Source organism: Stegostoma tigrinum, chromosome 43, assembly GCF_030684315.1.
Source record: "Stegostoma tigrinum isolate sSteTig4 chromosome 43, sSteTig4.hap1, whole genome shotgun sequence".
NCBI classification, from domain to species: Eukaryota; Metazoa; Chordata; class Chondrichthyes; order Orectolobiformes; family Stegostomatidae; genus Stegostoma; species Stegostoma tigrinum.
Window position 1 is genome coordinate 13177829 of NC_081396.1, and position 20976 is coordinate 13198804.

General features: G+C 44.4%; 1 protein-coding gene across 10 annotated transcripts in view; it reads right to left on the reverse strand.

The window, feature by feature from the left end:
• The window catches only part of LOC125449040 (zinc finger protein 239-like), a 249880-nt gene that overhangs the window by 12398 nt on the left and 216506 nt on the right, over nucleotides 1-20976 (reverse strand). For 6 of the 10 annotated variants that reach the window (XM_059641898.1, XM_059641896.1, XM_059641897.1 and 3 more), the window contains one exon: nucleotides 18120-19707. In XM_059641898.1, coding sequence (XP_059497881.1) covers nucleotides 18573-19586 — 1014 coding nt within the window. In that variant the 5' untranslated portion in view covers nucleotides 19587-19707 and the 3' untranslated portion in view covers nucleotides 18120-18572. Of the gene's footprint in view, nucleotides 1-7102; nucleotides 7329-15112; nucleotides 15235-17267; nucleotides 18016-18119; nucleotides 19708-20976 lie in introns of those variants that run through there. The other 4 variants (XR_009443179.1, XR_007246796.2, XR_009443178.1 and 1 more) reach the window with 3 other exon arrangements.

Sequence of the window (20976 nt, forward strand, 5' to 3'; positions counted from 1 at the left end):
GCCATCTCTTTCTTCTCTGAATGTTATGTCTCCTTCCAAGTCTGTATCCAACACTCCCAGAACTCCATCTTTCAAACCATCCAATCAGATTTCCTTAATCACATGATCAAATGCTTCTCATCCTTTGTGAGTGTGCTGAAAGCAAGCTGTCCCCTCTTGTCCTTGTCGACCTGTCTGCAGCCTTTTACTGTATGATCTTCCTGCAGGCCCTCTTCAGAAGGGCCTTCGCTCTTCGGGTTCCTTGGTGACTGGTCAAGCCGCAGCCAGAAAATGACCTAAAAATTTCTTCTCATTCTGCTCCCACACTGTTACCTCTGGTGTCGCTGAGGATCTGTCTTTCGCCTCCTCGTATTTGCAGCTCAAGGATATCATCGCTAAACACATGGCTGGTGATACCAACTCTTTCCACTGTTACTAAATTCTCAGACTATTTCATTCACGGTGGGATTCGAACACGGGTGATGGTGGGTGTCTGATTTGATGGTGGAGACAGAGACCTGAAACTTTTAAAACGTACCTGGGTCTGCACATTATGTGCTGTGAACTGCAGTGATATGGACTGTGCGCAGGAAGGGGGATCAGAAAGGGAGCCTGGGAGTCTTCAGGTCAGCACAGACATGATGGGTTGAATGGACCTCTTCTATGCTGTATCATTTCCATGGCTCTATGGAATCCCTTCTCACAGTCCCCACATTTCCACAGTTTCTCTCATATGACTGTATTTATACTCTGACGGGTGAGGTGATTGGCTGAAATCAAGTGAATGGTTTTTCCCCACTGGGAACAGTGGTTTTATCTTCCATATTCAAAAATTTAGTAATATTCAAATTTCAATACTAAACCTGCTTAAAACCCTAATTAGATACAGAGGAAGTTATAAAAGGACAAAGGGGTGATCAGGACAGCCAGAGGTGAAATACAACAATGAACGGGCATGGATTCAGATCAACAGGGAAGGAGTCACACCAGCCCTATGGTACCAAAGAACAGAAGACAGCAATAAAATCTCTAGTTATAGATGAATGCTCAAAATATCCCTGAAATACTTTCACTGCTTTCAATTTGAACATGTCCTGCTGAAACTGAAAGTGAAGGAATTCCCTGGAGAACCGTTAATCTCACCATGCAATTAACGTTGCATGATGACATCACCCACACGAACACAACATATCTGGAATAGTGATAATGGGAACTGCAGATGCTGGAGAATCCAAGATAACAAAATGTGAGGCTGGATGAACACAGCAGGCCAAGCAGCATCTCAGGAGCACAAAAGCTGACGTTCCGGGTCTTGACCCTTCATCAGAGAGGGGGATGGGGAGAGGGAACTGGAATAAATAGGAAGAGAGGGGGAGGCGGACCGAAGATGGAGAGAAAAGAAGATAGGTGGAGAGGAGAGTATAGGTGAGGAGGTAGGGAGGGAATAGGTCAGGCCAGGGAAGACGGACAGGTCAAGGAGGTGGGATGAGGTTAGCAGGTAGGAAATAGAGGTGCGGCTTGAGGTGGGAGGAAGGGATGGGTGAGAGGAAGAACAGGTTAGGGAGGCGGAGACAGGCTGGGCTGAACCCCACCCACAGCAGACGATCTCATCGCTCCACCCACAACCTCCACAGCCAGCAATCCCAGAGGAGACAGCCACACTGAGCCCTGCCAAATCTTCACCATCCCCCCAGACCTCCCTCTGACTGAAGACGAACGGTCAGTCCTAAGCAAGGGGCTCACGTTTGTCCCCCTACAACCACACATCAACCAATACCAGTCACGATTGGATATCGAGCAGTTTTGCCGCCGCCTTTGCCTCCATGCCTACTTCTTTAACCGGGAGCCTAACCCTCCCTCCACTGACCCCTTCACCCGCCTCCAACACAAGTCCTCTTCCTGGACTCTGCCCCAAGGCCTCCTACCCTCCCTCGACCTCTTCATTGCCAACTGCCGTCGAGACATCAACCGCCTCAACCTCTCCACCCCTCCCACCCACCCCACCCTCTCCCCCGCAGAACAGGCAGCCCTCCGCTCCAACCCCAACCTCACCATCAAACCCACAGACAAGGGTGGCGCAGTGGTAGTATGGCGCACTGACCTCTACATCGTCGAGGCCAAACGCCAACTCTCCGGCACCTTGTCCTACCGCCCCCCCCCCGCCGATCATGACCCCACCCCCGAGCAGCAAACCATCATCTCCAATACCATCCATGACCTCATCACCATCCATGACCTCATCACCTCAGGGGACCTCCCACCCACAGCCTCCAACCTCATTGTTCCCCAACACCACACGGCCCGTTTCTATCTCCTTCCCAAAATCCACAAACCTGCCTGCCCTGGCCGACCTATTGTCTCTGCCTGCTCCTGCCCCATTGAACTCATCTCCACCTATCTGGACTCCATTTTCTCCCCTTTGGTCCAAGAACTCCCTACCTACATCCATGACACCACCCACACCTTCCACCTCCTCCAGAACATCCAATTCCCTGGCCCCCAACACCTCATTTTCACCATGGACGTCCAGTCCCTACACAACTGTATTCTTCATGCAGATGACCTCAAGGCCCTCTGCTTCTTCCCGTCCCGCAGGCCCGACCAGTCCCCGTCCACCGACACCCTCTTCCGCCTAGCCAAACTCGTCCTCACCCTCAACAACTTCTCTTTTGATTCCTCCCACTTCCTACAGACAAAGGGGGTGGCCATGGGCACCCACATGGGACCAAGCTATGGCTGCCTCTTTGTAGGTTACGTGGAACAGTCCCTCTTCTGCACCTACACTGGCCCCAAACCCCACCACTTCCTCCGTTACATTGATGACTGTATCGGTGCCGCTTCTTGCTCCCCAGAGGAGCTCGAACAGTTCATCCACTTCACCAACACCTTCCACCCCAACCTCAAGTTCACCTGTGCCATCTCCAGCACATCCCTCACCTTCCTGGACCTCTCAGTCTCCATCTCAGGCAACCAGCTAGAAACTGATGTCCATTTCAAGCCCACCGACTCCCACAGCTACCTAGAATACACCTCCTCCCACCCACCCTCCTGCAAAAATTCCATCCCCTATTCCCAATTCCTCCGCCTCCGCCACATCTGCTCCCAGGATGAGGCATTCCACTCCCGATGTCCACATTCTTCAAGGACCGCCACTTTCCCCCTGCAGTGGTCGAGAACGCCCTTGACCGCGTCTCCCGCAACACATCCCTCACACCCCACGCCCACCACAAGCGCCCATGAGGATCCCCCTCATTCTAGCACCACCCCACCAAGCTCCGGATACAACGCATCATCCTCCGACACTTCCGCCATCTACAATCCGACCCCACCACCCAACACATTTTTCCATCCCCACCCTTGTCTGCCTTCCGGAGAGACCACTCTCTCCGTGACTCCCTTGTCCGCTCCACACTCCCCTCCAACCCCACCACACCTGGCAGCTTCCCCTGCAACCACAAGAAGTGCTACACTTGCCCTCACACATCCTCCCTCACCCCCATCCCAGGCCACAAGATGACTTTTCATATTAAGCAGATGTTCACCTGCACATCTGCCAACGTGGTATACTGCATCCACTGCACCCGGTGTGGCTTCCTCTACATTGGGGAAACCAAGCGGAGGCTTGGGGATCGCTTTGCAGAACACCTCCGCTCGGTTCGCAATAAACAACTGCACCTCCCAGTCGCAAACCATTTCCACTCCCCCTCCCATTCTTTAGATGACATGTCCATCATGGGCCTCCTGCAGTGCCACAATGATGCCACAAGAAGGTTGCAGGAACAGCAACTCATATTCCGCATAGGAACCCTGCAGCCTAATGGTATCAATGTGGACTTCACCAGCTTCAAAATCTCCCCTTCCCCCACTGTATCCCAAACCCAGCCCAGTTCGTCCCCTCCCCCCACCGCATCCCAAAACCAGCCCATCTCGTCCCCTCCATCCACTGCATCCCAAAACCATTCCAGCCTGTCTCCGCCTCCCTAACCTGTTCTTCCTCTCACCCATCCCTTCCTCCCACCTCAAGCCGCACCTCCATTTCCTACCTACTAACCTCACCCCATCTCCTTGTTTGTCCATCTTCCCTGGACTGACCTATCCCCTCCCTACCTCCCCACCTATACTCTCCTCTCCACCTATCTTCTTTTCTCTCCATCTTCGGTCCGCCTCCCCCTCTTTTGTGCTCCTGAGATGCTGCTTGGCCTGCAGTGTTCATCCAGCTTCACACTTTGCTATTTTACAACATATCTGGAACTGTACAAACCAGACAATGCAACAAAATGTGAAGAATGGGAGGGTTTCCGAAAGGGGAAACAGTAGATTTACCAGAAAGCCTCAAAAGATGATACATTTTCATTAGAATGTTTGGTTGGAGAAAATGGGGTTGTTCTCCTTAAAGCAAAGGAATTTGAGTGGGATGTTTATGTAAAGAGGTGTGTAACTTTATGACTGGAATAGATAAGTCGTATAAAGATCAGCTACTCTAGTCTGCTGATAACAGGTCACAGATTTACAATTTGCCTAGTTTATGGAAGCACTTCTCCTTTTATATTGGTTATGGTCAAAGGTCAATAATATCCAGACCCTGGAACTCAATACTTCTTCTCAATGATCAGTCATATCCAGAACCTGGACGTCAATGTTTACACTCAAACGCCAATCATAACCAGACCTTGGAACTCCATGCTGTCACTCAACCATGAATAACAGCCAGGCCCAGATGATTCATGTTACATAATGCTTGGTTTGAGTTTCATGTCTGCAAATCCTTTTCTAGTATCTTGTTAATTAAATTCACGAAATTCCTCAATGTCTGGCCAGCATAAAAATTCAGAACAAACCAACATTTTTAATAAAATTTCAGCTTTTGTTCCTAACTTCTTCTGTCAATCTTCCTGTCAAAGGAGTTGCCAAAATCCATCACTGTCCATGAATTTGATCATCCCAATTTCATTTGAAGGACATTTCTGCTCATCCAGTACTGATATAAGCATTTTGAAACTTTAGTAGCAGTGGAGGAATGGATAGTGGTAAGGTAGAGCTGGATGTCATCAGTGTACATGTGAAAATTAATGTGATGCTTTTGGGTTATGTCACCCAGCAGCAGCACATAGATGAGAAACAGGAGGAGCCAAGGATAGAACGTTGATGGACTCCAAATACAAAAGTTTTGGACAGGCAAGGGCGCTGGAATTGGAGCAGCGGATTGCAAGGACAATGGGATTAAAGGTTGCTTTTCCTCAGAATGCTCAATTTGGTGGATTTAAAGAAGAGCTGAGTGAGTCATTACCAACATCATTGAGCAGGAAGGAGTTGGATGGTCCATTACTGTTAATTGAGAATAGATTTAAGGTGAGCTACACGAGGGCATTATGAGAGTCAGGAGAGAAAACAAATTTAGAACTCAGACAAAAAGGAACGTTAAAGTCACTTTCAACTGATGGGCTTCTGTAGAAGAGGACAGCAGCACAGGTAGCTAATTGGATTCTCTGAAACTTTGTGGCAAAGAAACTCCATGAGCTCCTTGGTCTAATTGTTGGAGATGAGGACAGAAGAGACATAGGTGTGGGACAGTCCTCCAAAAGGAAACAATTTGCGTTAGTGATATTCAAAGAGTCCACAAGTGTGGGTTGAAGTCAAAGCTGATTCATTTGACATTATGGTGTCATGATGGTGATGCATTTTGGAAGATCAAATTCAAGGGCGAACTATACAGTAAATGGAAAAGTCCTACGGAAAACTGACGAACAGAGAGATCTGGGTGTTCAGGTCCATTGTTCCCTGAAGGTGACAATGCAGGTCAATAGGGTGGTCAAGGCGGCATATGGCATGCTTTCCTTCATTGGGCGGGGTATTGAGTACAAGAGTTGGCAGGTCATGTTGCAGTTGTATAGGACTTTGGTTCGGCCACATTTGGAGTACTGTGTACAGTTCTGGTCGCCACATTACCAAAAGGATGTGGATGCTTTGGAGAGGGTGCAGAGGAGGTTCACCAGGATGTTGCCTGGTATGGAGGGTGCTAGCTATGAAGAGAGGTTGAATAGATTAGGATTATTTTCATTAGAAAGATGGAGATTGAGGGGTACCTGATTGAGGTCTACAAAATCATGAGGGGTATAGACAGGGTGGATAGCAAAAAGCTTTTTCCCAGAGTGGGGGACTCAATTACTAGAGGTCATGAGTTCAAAGTGAGAGGAGGAAAGTTTAAGGGAGATATGCGTGGAAAGTTCTTTACACAGAGGGTGGTGGGTGCCTGGAACGCGTCGCCAGCGGAGGTGGTAGACGCAGACACGTTAGCGTCTTTTAAGATATATTTGGACAGGTACATGGATGGGCAGGGAGCAAATGGACACAGACCGTTAGAAAATAGATGACAGGTTAGACAGAGGATCTTGATCGGGGCAGGCTTGGAGGGCCGAAGGGCCCGTTCCTGTACTGTAGGTTTCTTTGTTTGTTTCTTGTTTCATTAATACAAAATGTTAAAAAATACTAAGAAATGGAGTTTATTCATATCAGCAGAAACAGACCCTGATGAAATAATTCACAGCAAAATCCAATCATTACAGTTACTTGTGAACTCATCGGTGTCAGTAAATTGGCTGACAGAGTGAATCCCTTCCTAAACTCTGGCCTATCATAGTGTGAAGTGACTGGTGTATAGTGAGGTTGGATGATTGTTTGAACCAGTCCTGCAGCAAAAGCAACTGAATGGTCTCTCCACACCGAATACATCGATGGGACAGGAGTTCTGGGAACTTTGAGAGCACTTCCCACGATCTGGACATTTGAAAGATCTCTCATTCATGTGAAGTTGCTGGTGTTGGAGAAGATGAGATAGTTAAGTGAATCCCTTTCCATGCATGGAGGAAGAAAATGGTTTCTCCCCGGTGTGAACCTACTGATGCACAGTAAAAGGAACTGATCGCCTGAACCCAGTCCCAGCGTGTGAGCATTTGACAGGTCTCTTGTCAGTGCAAATCTGTTGATGGGACATCAGTTCTGTGGAAGATTTAAAGTACTTTCCACAGTCAGGCATTGAAAAGATGTCTCCCCAGTGTGAATCCACTGATGTATCAAAAGGCTTAATGAAAGAGCAGGTGAATATATCTCTCGAGTGTGAACTCACCAATGAATTTCCAGCTCAGACGGGAATCTGTGTCTATTTGAACAATCTCACATTTCCACTGACTTTCCCCATTTGTGACTGCATTTACGTTTCAACATTCCAGATGATTGGTTGAAGCCTCATCGACGTATTAAATACACATGCAGTTTCTTCCCATTGTGAATGGAGCTTTTTCCTTCCATGTTCAAAATTTGATAATATTCAGGTTATGATAAACTGAACAGTTCTGTCAAAACAAAAAAGAAAAAGCAGTGAGACAGAACCAACAGAAATACAAAAGCTGGTTGTGAAACTGAGCTGCTAATTTGAGAGACTGGCACAAACAAAACTTGACCATGAAAACTGCCGGATTGCTGTAAAAACACAACTGATTCAGTAATGTTCTTTAGGAAATGCAACCTGCAATCAAGTCTACCCTGGAATATTTTCATTAAGGAACAGATAGATACTGTGATGATGTGTTTTGTCCCAGTTTCTTTTGGAGAGAGACGGGAGGAACAGGTTGCGAGCAATCTATGAGAAGATAAACAACTTGTGGAGCCTTGGGTATTTTTTTTTTAAATGTTGAAACAGCCCGTATGGGTGTGGTCAAGCTCTCTCAGGCCCAGGATTTTAGTTAGCTTTCATCAGTGGTTGCTGATGTCTCAGCAAGATTGGAAGGCAGTGAATCTCTCCCAGCTGTTAAACTCTCTCTCACTCTCTCTCTCTCTCTCTCTCTCTCTCTCCTCGCAATCTCTGGGAGCTGCTGCATGTATCTCTACATTGCTGATTGTCTCATGTGCAATCCTACCCATTCTTCTGAATTTGCTATTTTGCCAAGGGTGTGTTTATGGGGTGTTGCCATACTGGAACAGTTACAATCATATACACCATGATCATTGTGAATGACAGAGCAGGGTCAAGGGGCTGAAGAGTCTCCTCTTGCTCCTGATTTATTTGTTCCTATGTATGTAGACAAGTGTCTGAACATTATGATGGCAGAAAGAGAAACAGAGAGACACACACACAGATAAACAAGAAGATGGGATTATCAAGGGAGGAAGGGAAGAGTGTAATATCACCACAGTCTCCAAACCCACACTTTCTACCAAGAAGCCAGTGTTTATGAACTCCATCACATCCAAGATCCCTCCAAATCCCATCACCGAGTTGACCTGCTTGATATCAAGAACTGAGTGAGCAAATATTTCCTCCATTTAAGTATCAGGAAGAGTGAAGTCATTGTTAAGTGATTGCTAAAAAATTCATTCCCTCATCACCAACTCCACTCCTCAGCATGGTAAATGTCTTAAGCGAACCAGACTGTTCCCAACCACGGTGAAGGATTTCATCCTGAGGTAAGCTTCCAACTACACATCCTCATCATCACCCAGGCAGCCTATTTACAACTTAGTAACATCACCCATAGTGTTCAGGGTTTGGACGGAGAGGAATTCAAGTACGTACAAGAAAAATTTTCTTATTCGATATGTGGATGCAATTGCTAGAGGAGGAAAACTTGATCTTCTCTTGGGAGATATGCCAGGGCAAGTAATTGAGGTATCAGTGGGGAGTGCTTTGGGGCCAGTGATCATAATTCTTTTAGTTTTAAAATAGTGATGGAAAAGGACAGACCTGATCTAAACGTTAAAGTTCTAAATTTGAAGGGAGGCCAATTTTGATGGTATTAGGTAAGAACTTTCAAAAGTTGATTTGGGATGGCTATTTGCAGGTAAGGAGATGGCTGGAAAGTGGGAGGCCTTCAAAACTGAGATAGAGGGTCCAGAAACAGTATTTTCCTGTTAGTGTGAAGGGCAAGGCTGGCAGGTATAGGGAATGGCGGATAACTAGAGACACTGAGGCTCTGGTCAAGAAAACAGAACACATGTCAGGTACAGATAGGTAGAATCAAGTGTATCTGTAGAAGATTATAAGGGTAGTAGGATTATACACAAGAGAAGAGCCAAGAAGGCAAAAAGGGGATGTCAAATAGCTTTGGCAAATAGAGTTAAAGAGAATCCAAAGAGATTCTACAAATACAGTAAGGGCAAAAGAATAACTAGGGAGAGAATAGGGCCCCTTAAAGATTAACAAAGCTGTTCACTCATCATTTCTGTGCTCCCCGATCAGGAAAGGCTGCTGGTTAAAGTGGACCAAAACTTTAACAGATCGTTCCTGTTTTCTTTCATGACTGTTGTGGTACTATAAAATTCAAAACTTTAAATAATTGCTCAGGGATTGAAAGAAAGAGTGTCTCTTCTAGAATAAGCTGATTACACAGATGAAAAGGCTAAGGAGAAACTGTTATAAAAGGAATTAAATGGAACATGCCAATTAATCATCCCTGGAAAGGACATGTAGCAACATAAACAAGTTGTTTCCTGAGAGAGGCAGTTAACAATTCTTGATAACCTATTTGTGACAAACAGGCAATTAAGATTGCCTGCAGAAAGAAATGTCCTGAGGGAAAGACAGTAATTGCAGTAAAGTTATGTTTTGAAGCCAGCTAATACCGAATATAACATGGAACAGGGAAGCTACTTCTGCTGAGAAGCCACTTCTAATGATCTACACATTGATTACACATTCTGGAGTTATCACATATTGTGCATGAACAGACGGAAAGGATTATCAATAATATCACAGCAGAAACCTCACATGATGAAGTTGAATTCTTATTGGATTTTCTAAAATTCTTAGATAGAAGATAGAACATTACAGCACAGTACAGGCCCTTCAGCCCTCGATGTTGTGCTGACCTGTCATACCGATCTGAAGCCCATCTAACCTACACTATTCCAAGTACGTACAATGACGACTAAAATGCACCTAAAGTTGGCGAATCTACTACCATTGCAGGCAAAGCATTCCATTCCCTTACTACTCTCTGAGTAAAGAAACCACCTCTGACATCTGTCCTATATCTTTCACCCCTCAATTTAAAGCTATACCCCCTCATGCTCGCCGTCACCATCCTAGGAAAAAGGCTCTCCCTATCCACCCTATCTAACCCTCTGATTATTTTATATGTTTCAATTAAGTCACCTTCCAACCTCCTTCTCTCTAACGAAAACAGCCTCAAGTCCTTCAGCCTTTCCTTGTAAGACCTTCCCTCCATACCAGGCAACATGCTAGTAAATCTCCTCTGCACCCTTTCCAAAGCTTCCACATCCTTCTTATAATGCGGTGACCAGAACTGTACACAATACTCCATGTGCAGCCGCACCAGAGTTTTGTACAGCTGCAGCATAACCTCTTGGTTCCAGAGCTCGATCCCTCTATTAATAAAAGCTAAAACACTTTATGCCTTCTTAATAGCCCTGTCAACCTGGGTGGCAACTTTCAAGGATCTGTGTACATGGACACCGAGATCTCTCTGCTCATCTACACTACCAAGAATCTTACCATTAGCCCAGTACTTTGCCTTCTGGTTACTCCTACCAAAGTGCATCACCTCACACTTGTCCGCATTAAACTCCATTTGCCACCTCTTAGCCCAGCTCTGCAGCTTATCTACGTCTCTCTGTAACCTACAGCATCCTTCATCACTATCCAAAACTCCACCGACCTTAGTGTCGTCTGCAAACTTACGAACCCTTCTACGCCCTCATCCAGGTCATTTATAAAAATGACAAACAGCAGTGGACCCAACAGCGACACTTGCGGTACACCACTAGTAACTGGTCTCCAGGATGAACATTTCCCATCAACTCCCACCCTCTGTCTTCTTTCAGCAGGCCAATTTCCGATCCAAACCGCTATATCTCCCACAATTCCATTCCTCCGCATTTTGTACAATAGCCTCCTGTGGGGAACCTTATCGAACGCCTTGCTGAAATCCATATACACCACATCAACCGGTTTACTCTCATCTACCTGTTTGGTCACCTTCTCAAAGAACTCAATAAGGTTTGTGAGGCAGACGTACCCTTCACAAAACCGTGCTGACTATCCCTAATCAATTTATTCTTTTCTAGATGATTATAAATCCTATCCCTTATAATCTTTTCCAACACTTTATCAACAACTGAGGTAAGGCTCACTGGTCTATAATTACCAGGGTTGTCTCTACTCCCCTTCTTGAACAGGGGAACCACATTTGCTATCCTCCAGTCATCTGGCACTATACCTGTAGACAGTGACGAGTTAAAGATCAATGCCAAAGGCTCGGCAATCTCCTCCCTGACTTCCCAGAGGATCCTAGGATAAATCCCATCCGGCCCAGGGGACTTATCTATCTTCACCCTCTGTAGGATTTCTATTACCTCTTCCTTGTGAACCTCAATCCCTAGACTACCTAGACTAGTAGCCTGTATCTCAGTACTCTCCTCGACAACATTGTCGTTTTCTAGAGTGAATACTGTTGAAAAATATTCATTTAGTGCTTCCCCTATCTCCTCTGACTCCACAGAACAACTTCCCACTACTATCCTTGATTGGCCCTAATCTTACTTTTTATTCCTTAAATACCTGTAGAAAGCCTTAGGGTTTACCCTGATCCTATCCGCCAGCAACTTCTCATGTCTCCTCCTGGCTCTTCTGAGCTCTCTTTTTCGGTCTTTCCTGGCTACCTCGTAGTCCTCAAATGCCCTAACTGAGCCTTCACATCTCATCCTAACATAAGCCTTCTTCTTCCTCTTGACCAGAGATTCCACATCCTTCGTAAACCATGGCTCCTGCGCTCTACAGCTTCCTCCCTGCCTGACAGGTACATACTTATCTAGGATACACAGCAGCTTTTCCTTGAATAAGCTCCACATTTCTAATGTGCCCATCCCCTGCAGTTTCCTTCGCCATCCTATGCTCCCTAAATCTTACCTAATCTCACCCAGAATTGCCTTTCCCCCAACTATAACTCTTGCCCAGTGGTATACACCTATCCCTTTCCATCACTAAAGTAAACATAACAGAATTGTGATCGCTATCACCAAAGTGCTCACCTACTTCCAAATCTAACACCTAGCCAGGCTCATTACCCAGTACCAAATCTAATGCGGCTTCGCCCCTTGTTGGCCTATCTACATACTGTGTCAGGAAGCCCTCCTGCACACACTGGACAAAAACTGACCCATCTATAGTACTCGAACTATAATGTTCCCAGTCAATATGTGGAAAGTTGAAGTCCCTCATGACAACTACCCTGTCTCTCTCAAAACCATGCTGACTATCCCTAATCAATTTATTCTTTTCGACATGATTATAAATCTTATCCCTTATAACCTTTTCCAACACTTAACCAACAACTGAGGTAAGGCTCACTGGTCTATAATTATGGATATATGGGTATAAACTGCAGCAAGTCCATTGGGAAATTTGAATTCAATTAAATAGAAACTAAAATTAAACAACTGTAATAGTGACCATAAAAACTATTGTAAAAACAAATCTATTACATTAATGACTATTAGGAAAGAAATTGGTCATCTTTCTCCAGCCTGGCCTCTGGATTGACAAATGCAAAATGACTTTTAACTACCCTTTGAAAATGCATAGGAGGTTAGTTGGATTTAAGGTGGCATTTTGCCAGCACATTCTCAAAGGCAATTAGGACAGGCCATGAATATTGGCCTTGTTGGCAATGCTTACATTTCATGAAAAATTAGGAAAAAGGTCATAATTTTTCTTCAGTAGCAGAATTTTAGGAAACAACATAGCACAAGGATCAAACCCTGGACATCCAGAGACCGACGCTGTTTCATTGGAATCATGGCTAAATTACACTAATAATTGGGTGGTAGTTGAGTTGTGATGCTTAACTTCCTTACTTGCTTTTGAAATATACTGTTGGAAGATAAGACTGTTAAGACATCCGGACAAGGTCAGGGTATGGGCCACAACAGAGACCATGTTTAGAAATAGGCAACAGAAGTAACAGTAAAAAGTAAATTTTAACTAAAATACACCCATTGTAAGGTTCAGAGTAAGTTAGACAATGACAGACATGTGATCAAGGAGCATAAAGCCTCACAGCACCAGGGATCTGGGTTCAATTCCATCCTCAGACAACTATCTGTGGAGTTTGTACATGCTCCCCATGTCCGTGTGGGGCTCCTCCAGGTGCTCCAGTTTCCTCCCACAGTCCAAAGATGGACAGGGTAAGTGGATTGGGCCTGCTAAATTGCCCATGGTGTTCAGGGATATTGAGGTGAGTTAGGTTAGATGTGGGGAATTGCAGGTGTAGTGTCTGGGTCTGGGTGGGATACTCTTCAGAAGGGCAGTGTGGACTTTTTGGGCTGAATGGCCTGTTTCCACACTGTAGGGATTCTGTGAAAGATTTCTTAACATGTAGCTGAATTAAATGTAGTTTGTGGTCATATATGCACAACACTATTATCATCTTTATCTCTGATCTTTTCTGGATGCACAGCTTTGGCTACTCTTCCTCAAAGTATTAGAGACTGTGTCAATGAATATATTCACTGCTGGATTAGATTATTTTTTAATATACAAGGACATAAAGAGTGACGGTTGCAGACAGGAATCTGGGATTGAGACCAAAACCTGGTCAGATATGATCTCATTGAATGGTAGAACACGCTGAATGGTCTAATCCTGCTTCAAATTTCTATGTTGGTATCCTGCATTTCATCTAATTCCAGTGTCTTGAGCATTCCTGGTTCATTTGATCATCCATTTATAGCTGTTCTTTCTGCTGCTTAAGACATAAGCTTTGGAATTGTCCCTACTAATTCCCTACTTCATTTTCCTCCTTTAAGATATTCGTTTAAGCCAACCTATTTGACCAAGCTTTTAGTCACTTACCCTAGTATCTGCTCACTTGTCTTGGTGTCAAACACTGTTTACAACATACCTGTGAAATGATCTGTAAAGTTTCATGTTATTAACAGTGCACTACAATTACAAATTAGTGTTACTGACCTCTTTTATCATCCCTGAGGGCTTAACCTGTAACTTTCAGCTAACAGCACTGTGACTGCACCTTCAGTACATGAACTGCAGCAGATTAAGAAGAGTTATCAATGCTGAGAACAAACACATTCTATCAAAGTGTTTGATCTTGCACTCATCAGGATATTCACAAAAAAAAACCAATGGAAAGGGAAACAACATTTTAAACTGTATGAGAAAAGAATGCTGGTTGGTTACAAAGTAGACATTGTGCTTTCAGGATGGCAATGCATCAATCAAAGTAGGGAATAATTGAATTAACAACTCATAATCCTCAAATTTAAACCAGAAAGGTCGGCTCTGATTGATCCAGGCATTACCCCGAATATTGAAACAGAGAATGCCTAAAACCTGTGTTGTTGAGTTAGAAACAGGGACAACCTGTGTACATATTCTTTCTGACTGCAAAGAACAGGCCCTGTACATCAATATATGGAGCTTCAAGTACACTCAAATGTGTGCCACATTGCCAGTCTAACTATCATAAATTGGTTGTCAGTGTAACACTCAGCATACTCAAGATTTTTAACCAAACAATGCTGTCCAATAACAGAATCGCACCTAATGTTGGAAACAGCATGTTGGATTTTGAAAGCACAGGCTGATCAGGTACGGTCAGTGCCTTGTCGTGAACTGATGAAGAGACATGCTATTTGTTATGATCCATCTGCAGTGGGGGTGTTTGTCCTTCAGACATTAGATTACACTCGGGAATAGACATAGTGTGAATTTGATGGTCAATACCAGATCAGAAGCAGAACAGAAACTGAACATAGCACAGGAAAATAAATTTATGCTTTTGAAATATACTGTTGGAAGATAAGACTGCCAAGACATCAGCACATGGTCAGGGTATGGGCCACAGCAGAGACCATGTTTAGAAATAGGCAACAGAAGTAACAGTAAAAAGTAAATTTTAACTAAAATACACCCATTATAAGATTCAGAGTAAGTTAGACAATGACAGACATGTGATCAAGGAGCATAAAGACGAAACAGCAATGAATAGATATGGATTCAGTTACAGGGAAGGAGTCACACCAGCTCCAGAGCCACAGAATTTTTACAGGTAAAAGAGAATAAAAACCTCAAAATTCTAGATGAATAGTCAAATGTACTCACTTTTGAAATAACTTCAGTCTTCAATGTTCAAACTTTCTAACTGCAACAGCAAGTTATCAGAAACACACAGTTCGAGAAAAAATTTACATTTGAGGAAAACAGGTGATGTCGCCTTGAACATCCTGTAAAAGAAGTTTATAAAATCAATTACCGTGAGCCAGGGAGAGATATTCAAAAGAGACATACGTTTCTCTTGGTTTAAGTCAGTGTGTAAATCCACGGTATCTAACTCCTGGGAAAGGAGTTTCAAAGTTCAATGAGGGACAATGTGTAGCAGGAAAGAAAGGGAAGCAAATCCTGCTCTCTCCCAATACACCCATCTCTAAAAATCCAAGATGGAAATCATTCCCTCCTCCTATCCCTGGATGACTACAATGAGTGCTGCTCATTGCCTTTCGTTATGGTCAGCATGCCTTCCATTCGAGGATGATGTCTATTCAGGATGATGAGTTTCTGCCCTGGGTCTTCATGTTGTGACCAAAGCCCCAGACATTTAGACACATAAACCAGAACATCCCCGATGATGGATGTATATTGGGAAGCAGGATTTGCTTCTCTTTCTTTCCTCATTGTCCCTCATCAATTTAAGGATGGTGTCTACTCAGGGTTGTGAGCTTCTGCCCTGGGTCTTCAGATGACACGCACGCACACACACACACGCACACACAGTGACCACTCCTGCATCCTGCTGCCAGTGCCCCTCTTAATAGAGAAATGCAGATGCCAGAGATCTGGAAAAAAAACAGAAATTGTGGGTGAAACTCAGCAGATTTTGCAGCATCTGTGAGAAGAAAGCAGAGCTAACGTTTTGAATCCAGTGATGCGTTATAAAAACTGTTTGTACCGAGGGAAATGCTGAAGCTAAAGTGCAGAGAAAGAAGGAGGGATGTAAGTGGATAGGTGGAGACAGAGCTCAGAGATATGAAAGACCAGGTAAACGAGGAGCTTATGGACAGCAGGCATTAGAAAAACTGCATGAATGATAATAAGAGTTAAGAGTGAGAAATTGGGTCAACTGTGCTGAATGCAACCCATATTATGTGATAACAGGCCTCAGAGCGAGTGGGAATGAGAGACTATGTTAAAAGTAACCCATGTCATAACAGAGACAGTAGGAACTGCAGATGCTGGAGAATCTGAGATAACAAAGTGTAGAGCTGGATGAAGATAGCAGGCCATGCAGCTTCAGAGGAGCAGGAAGGCTGACGTTTCGGATCTAAACCCTTCTTCAGAAAAACTCCTCTGATGCTGCTTGGCCTGCTGTGTTCATCCAGTTCTACACCATGTTATCTCATGTCATGGTGTGGGGTGGCTAAAAAACACAGACAGATGGAATCAGGGTCTAAAGTTATTGAACTCAACACTCAACGTTGCACTATCCCCAAATAGAAAATGTGACGTTGCTCCTCGAGCTAATGCTGAGGCCTGCTGGAACACTGCAGTACAAAGAACAAAAGAACAAAGAACAAAGAAAATTACAGTACAGCAACAGGCCCTTCGGCCCTCCAAGCCTGCACCAATCCAGATCCTTTATCTAAACTGTCACCTATTTTCCCTCTGCTCCCTTCCCATTCATGTATCTGTCTAGATGCATCATAAATGACACTATCATGCCTGCCCCCACCACCTCCAATGGCAACGCGTTCCAGGCACCCACCACCCTCTGCCTAAACAACTTCCCACACATATCTCCCTTAAACTTTTCCCCTCTCACCTTGAAATCATGACCCCTAGAATTGAGTCCCCCACTTTGGGAAAAAGCTTCTTGCTATCCACCGCATCTATACCTCTCATGATTTTGTAGACCTCAATCAGGTCCCCCCTCAAACTCCATTTTTCTAGTCTAAATATCCTAATCTACTCAACCTCTCTTCATAGCTAATAGCCTGCAAGCTTCCAGTTGCCTGCCAATTCAACATACCATTATGTTCCTAAACTAACATTTCTGTCTTAAGACTGCTGTTGCATTCAAGTGAGCCCCAGCACAAGCTCAAAGAACAACATCTCATTTTACAGTGAAAACAATCCCATTATCCTCCAACCCATCCTCCATTCTTTCTGATGTGAATTGGATTCAGGAGGAGCTCCCGATAACACTCCCTTCACCTTGTGAATCAGACTGTCCTGGTCTGGATCCTGTTTGACATGAACCTACCTCCATCCGTCCCCAAGGAACTGGCCATTCGCATTCTATGATTTTGAGCAATTTTGTCAGTCCAGGGGCTGGAGTCCACTCTTTTGAGAGTGTCATCAATCATTGTACATGAGGCTGAACCTACAAATTTGTTTCTGTCATATCCTTTGGACCGGAGGCAGTTTTCACTCAGAAACCAGGAACTGGAATCAGAGCAAAAGTGGCAAGCGAAAGACTCCATTTGAGCAGTGACACAAGACATGACATAAGCTCACAATCCTAATTTCAGGAGTCCCCCTCTCTATCATCTGAGGTGACCATGCAGTGGTGATACAGCCATATCTCTTACCACGGCAAGATTACTCTGGAAATTTAATGATAGAGAATGGAACTGTCCACCAGAATCCCTAGGCTCCGATGCTTTCCACTCAATCAACAATAATATCAGCCCTGAAATTCCAATTAGCGGGAGTTGTTGCCGGCAGCATGGAATGGATTTGTGTTGGGACCAGCAGGAATCCAACGCAGCAGGAAAAAATGGAGAAATTTCAATTTTCTTGCAGCTGTTATCCAGCATCTGGAATCCTTTGTGGAAAACCATGATTGTTTCAGAGTGTGAGATTTCTGATAGCTCGGAGTCGCTTCTGCTTAATGCTTACCCAGAAAAAGAAAGAGTCTCAAAACCTGTCCTATCCCCTGTGTAATCATTAAACTAAACCCTCAGCTTATCAGTAGTCTCCTCAGCTACAACCTCCAAACACCTGACATCCCTGCCCCACTGACATGGCCCCTGACCCCACAACCTCCAAACCCTTGAACTGCCCCAATTAGACCCAACAATTCCCCCCCCCCCCCCCCCCCCACCAGCTGACATCACCAACGGGATGCTCCTCATGACCCTGCCATAGCTACAACACCATCCTCTCACCTCCCACCAAAACACACACTGTTCCTCCCTCTTCCCACAGAGCACCATGCCAACAACTTGAACGTACAAAAGCCCCTGTCTGCTTTCTAAGCAACTTTATTCATTTTGCTGCTCTTTTACTCTACATGTGCCTTCAGAAACACATGCAGCAGGGTTTGACCTGTGTGCAAAACTTCAACTTTCTGCTTCTAACGTCATGAAATTGCCACTGTTCTAATTTGTGAAAAGTTTCTCAGGATCCGAGAAAGACAGATTCACATAGACGTATGCATCAGTTAATACTCAACAGCAGACATCAATTACTGAACTGATCCAAGTGCTGAATCAAACCAGTTTAAATTTAACGTGGTCAACAGTGAAATCTAATCACTGTAGTTCCTCATAAACTCGCTGGCATTTTAGCAGCTTGATAGCTGGGTAAATCCCTTCCCATACTCAGAGCAGGTGAACAGCTTTTCCCCACTATGTACTCGCTGGTGTCTCAGCAGATTGTATGACTCAGAGAATCCTATCCCACACTCCAAACAGGTAAATGGCCTCTCCCTACTGTGGACTCGCTGGTGTCTCAGCAGGTTGTATGCCTCGGTGAATCCTAAACCGCACTCAGAGCAGGTGAATGGTCTCTGTCCACTATGGACTCGCTTGTGTGTTAGAAGGTGAGAGGCCTGAATGAATCCCTTCCCACACTCCAAGCAGATGAATGGTCTCTCTCCAGTGTGAATGCGCTGGTGTCTCAACAGATTGGATGATTGAGTGAATCCCTTCCCACACTCGGAGCAGGTGAACAGTCTCTCCCCTGTGTGAACTTGCTGGTGTCGAAGCAGGTGGGATAGCTGAGTAAATCCCTTCCCACAACTGGAGCAGATGAATGGTCTCTCTCCAGTGTGAACTCGCTGATGTCTCAGTAGTGTAATTGACTGAGTGAATCTCTTTCCACACATGGAGCAGTTAAATGGTTTCTCCCCAGTGTGAACTCGCTGGTGGACAGTGAGTTGAGATGATGTTCTGAATCCAGTCCCGCAGTGAGAACACCTGAATGGTCTCTCGTCTGTGTGAACACGTTGATGGGACATCAGGTCCCTGGAACTTTTATAGCACTTCCCACAGTCATGACATTTAAAAGGTCTCTCATCAGTGTGAACATTTTGATGACGCATCAGCTCCCTGGAACTTTTGAAAGACTTCCCGCAGTCATGACATTTAAAAGGTCTCTCCCCAGTGTGAACTCGCTGGTGCCTCAACAGGTTGGATGACCGAGCAAATCCCTTACCACACATGGTGCAGCTGAATGGCCTCTCCCCTGTGTGACAACGCTGGTGCCTATCCAGGACAGATGGGTAATTGAATCTCATTCCACAGTCCTCACACTTCCATAGTTTCTCTCCATTGAGAACAATGTTTCTTCCTTCCATATTCAAAATCCAATGATATTCAGGTTACAACAAATTGGGTGATGCAGTCAGATGCCGATTTGATGGATGGCTTCAGTTTTCCAATTTCAAATCCTCCTCTTCAAACGAATAGCCTGTGAAACTGATTTTAAAAAAAAAGAATGAAAATGAATCCACAAAGACAGATTATGAAATTGAGCTGAATGAATCTGGTCATTTGGGGGCCTGGCAGTGGTAAAACATGACCACAAAAGCAGCTGCACTGATTTTAAAATACAACTACTTCAGTAACATCATTCACAAAAGGGAACTGGTCTGGACATAGACCAGACTTAGACCTTCACAGAATGAGTGTGGGGAAGACAGGGAGAAAGAAAGATTAAAGCAAGTGAATGTGAAGGCCGTGACCTCGCAAGTTCCCTTCCAGTCACTCACACATGGTCTTCTGTTCTGTCTACAAACTCCACTCCCTCACCACCAAACTCAGCATTCCTCCTGACAACTGACACTGAACCTAATTCTTCACAGCAATAGCAAAATATCTGACCCCTTGGTGAGTGTTTGAACACATCTCTCAATATACCAGTAACATATTCCCTGATATGCTCTGCTCCGAAAAACTACTATCCGGAAGAGAAACTATATTTCTGATGTCAGTCAAATCTCTTGTGAATTGCTGTAAAAATATTCACTCTCAGGATTCCATAAAATGAATTTTTGATTATTTTGAACCGAAAACAGGCAAACAGCATTCAACGTTTACTCTGTGCATTGTAAACCCAACAGCAGAATCAATTCACTTAACACTTCAGGGGTTAGCTGCCACTGCTCTCTGAGCACTGCTGTATTTCTATACTGTTCCTCAAAGGCTCTAACCTTGATTTTATTTCAAGGAAAATCCTTCTCAAAAGTAACCAATATCCACATGACGCTAATTTAAAATCCAAACTCAAAAAATTATATTTGTAGATACATATAAATTGTGCACCTCTATAATCTAGAGGTCATCTAACAATCAGCTGTGAAAGGATTGGGGTTAGGATACAGGGATAGGGGTAGGTCCAGCAGATCAGAAACAGTAAATGTGTTGCCATTGTTTAAATAAAGGAAGTAGACAAAAAGCAGGTAACTATAGGCCAGTTAGCTTAACTTTGGTAGTAGGGAAAATGCTTGAATCTATAATCAAGGAAGAAATAGCAAGACACCTGGATAGAAATTGTCCTATTGGGCAGACGCAACATGGGTTCACGAAAGGCAGGTTATGTTTAACCAATTTACTGGAATTTTGTGAGGACATTACATGTGCAATGGACAACAGAGAACTGGTGGATGTAGTGTATCTGGATTTCCAGAAAGCATTCAAAAAGGTGCTGCACAGAAAGCTGTTGTGTAAGTGAAAGCTGCACAAGAT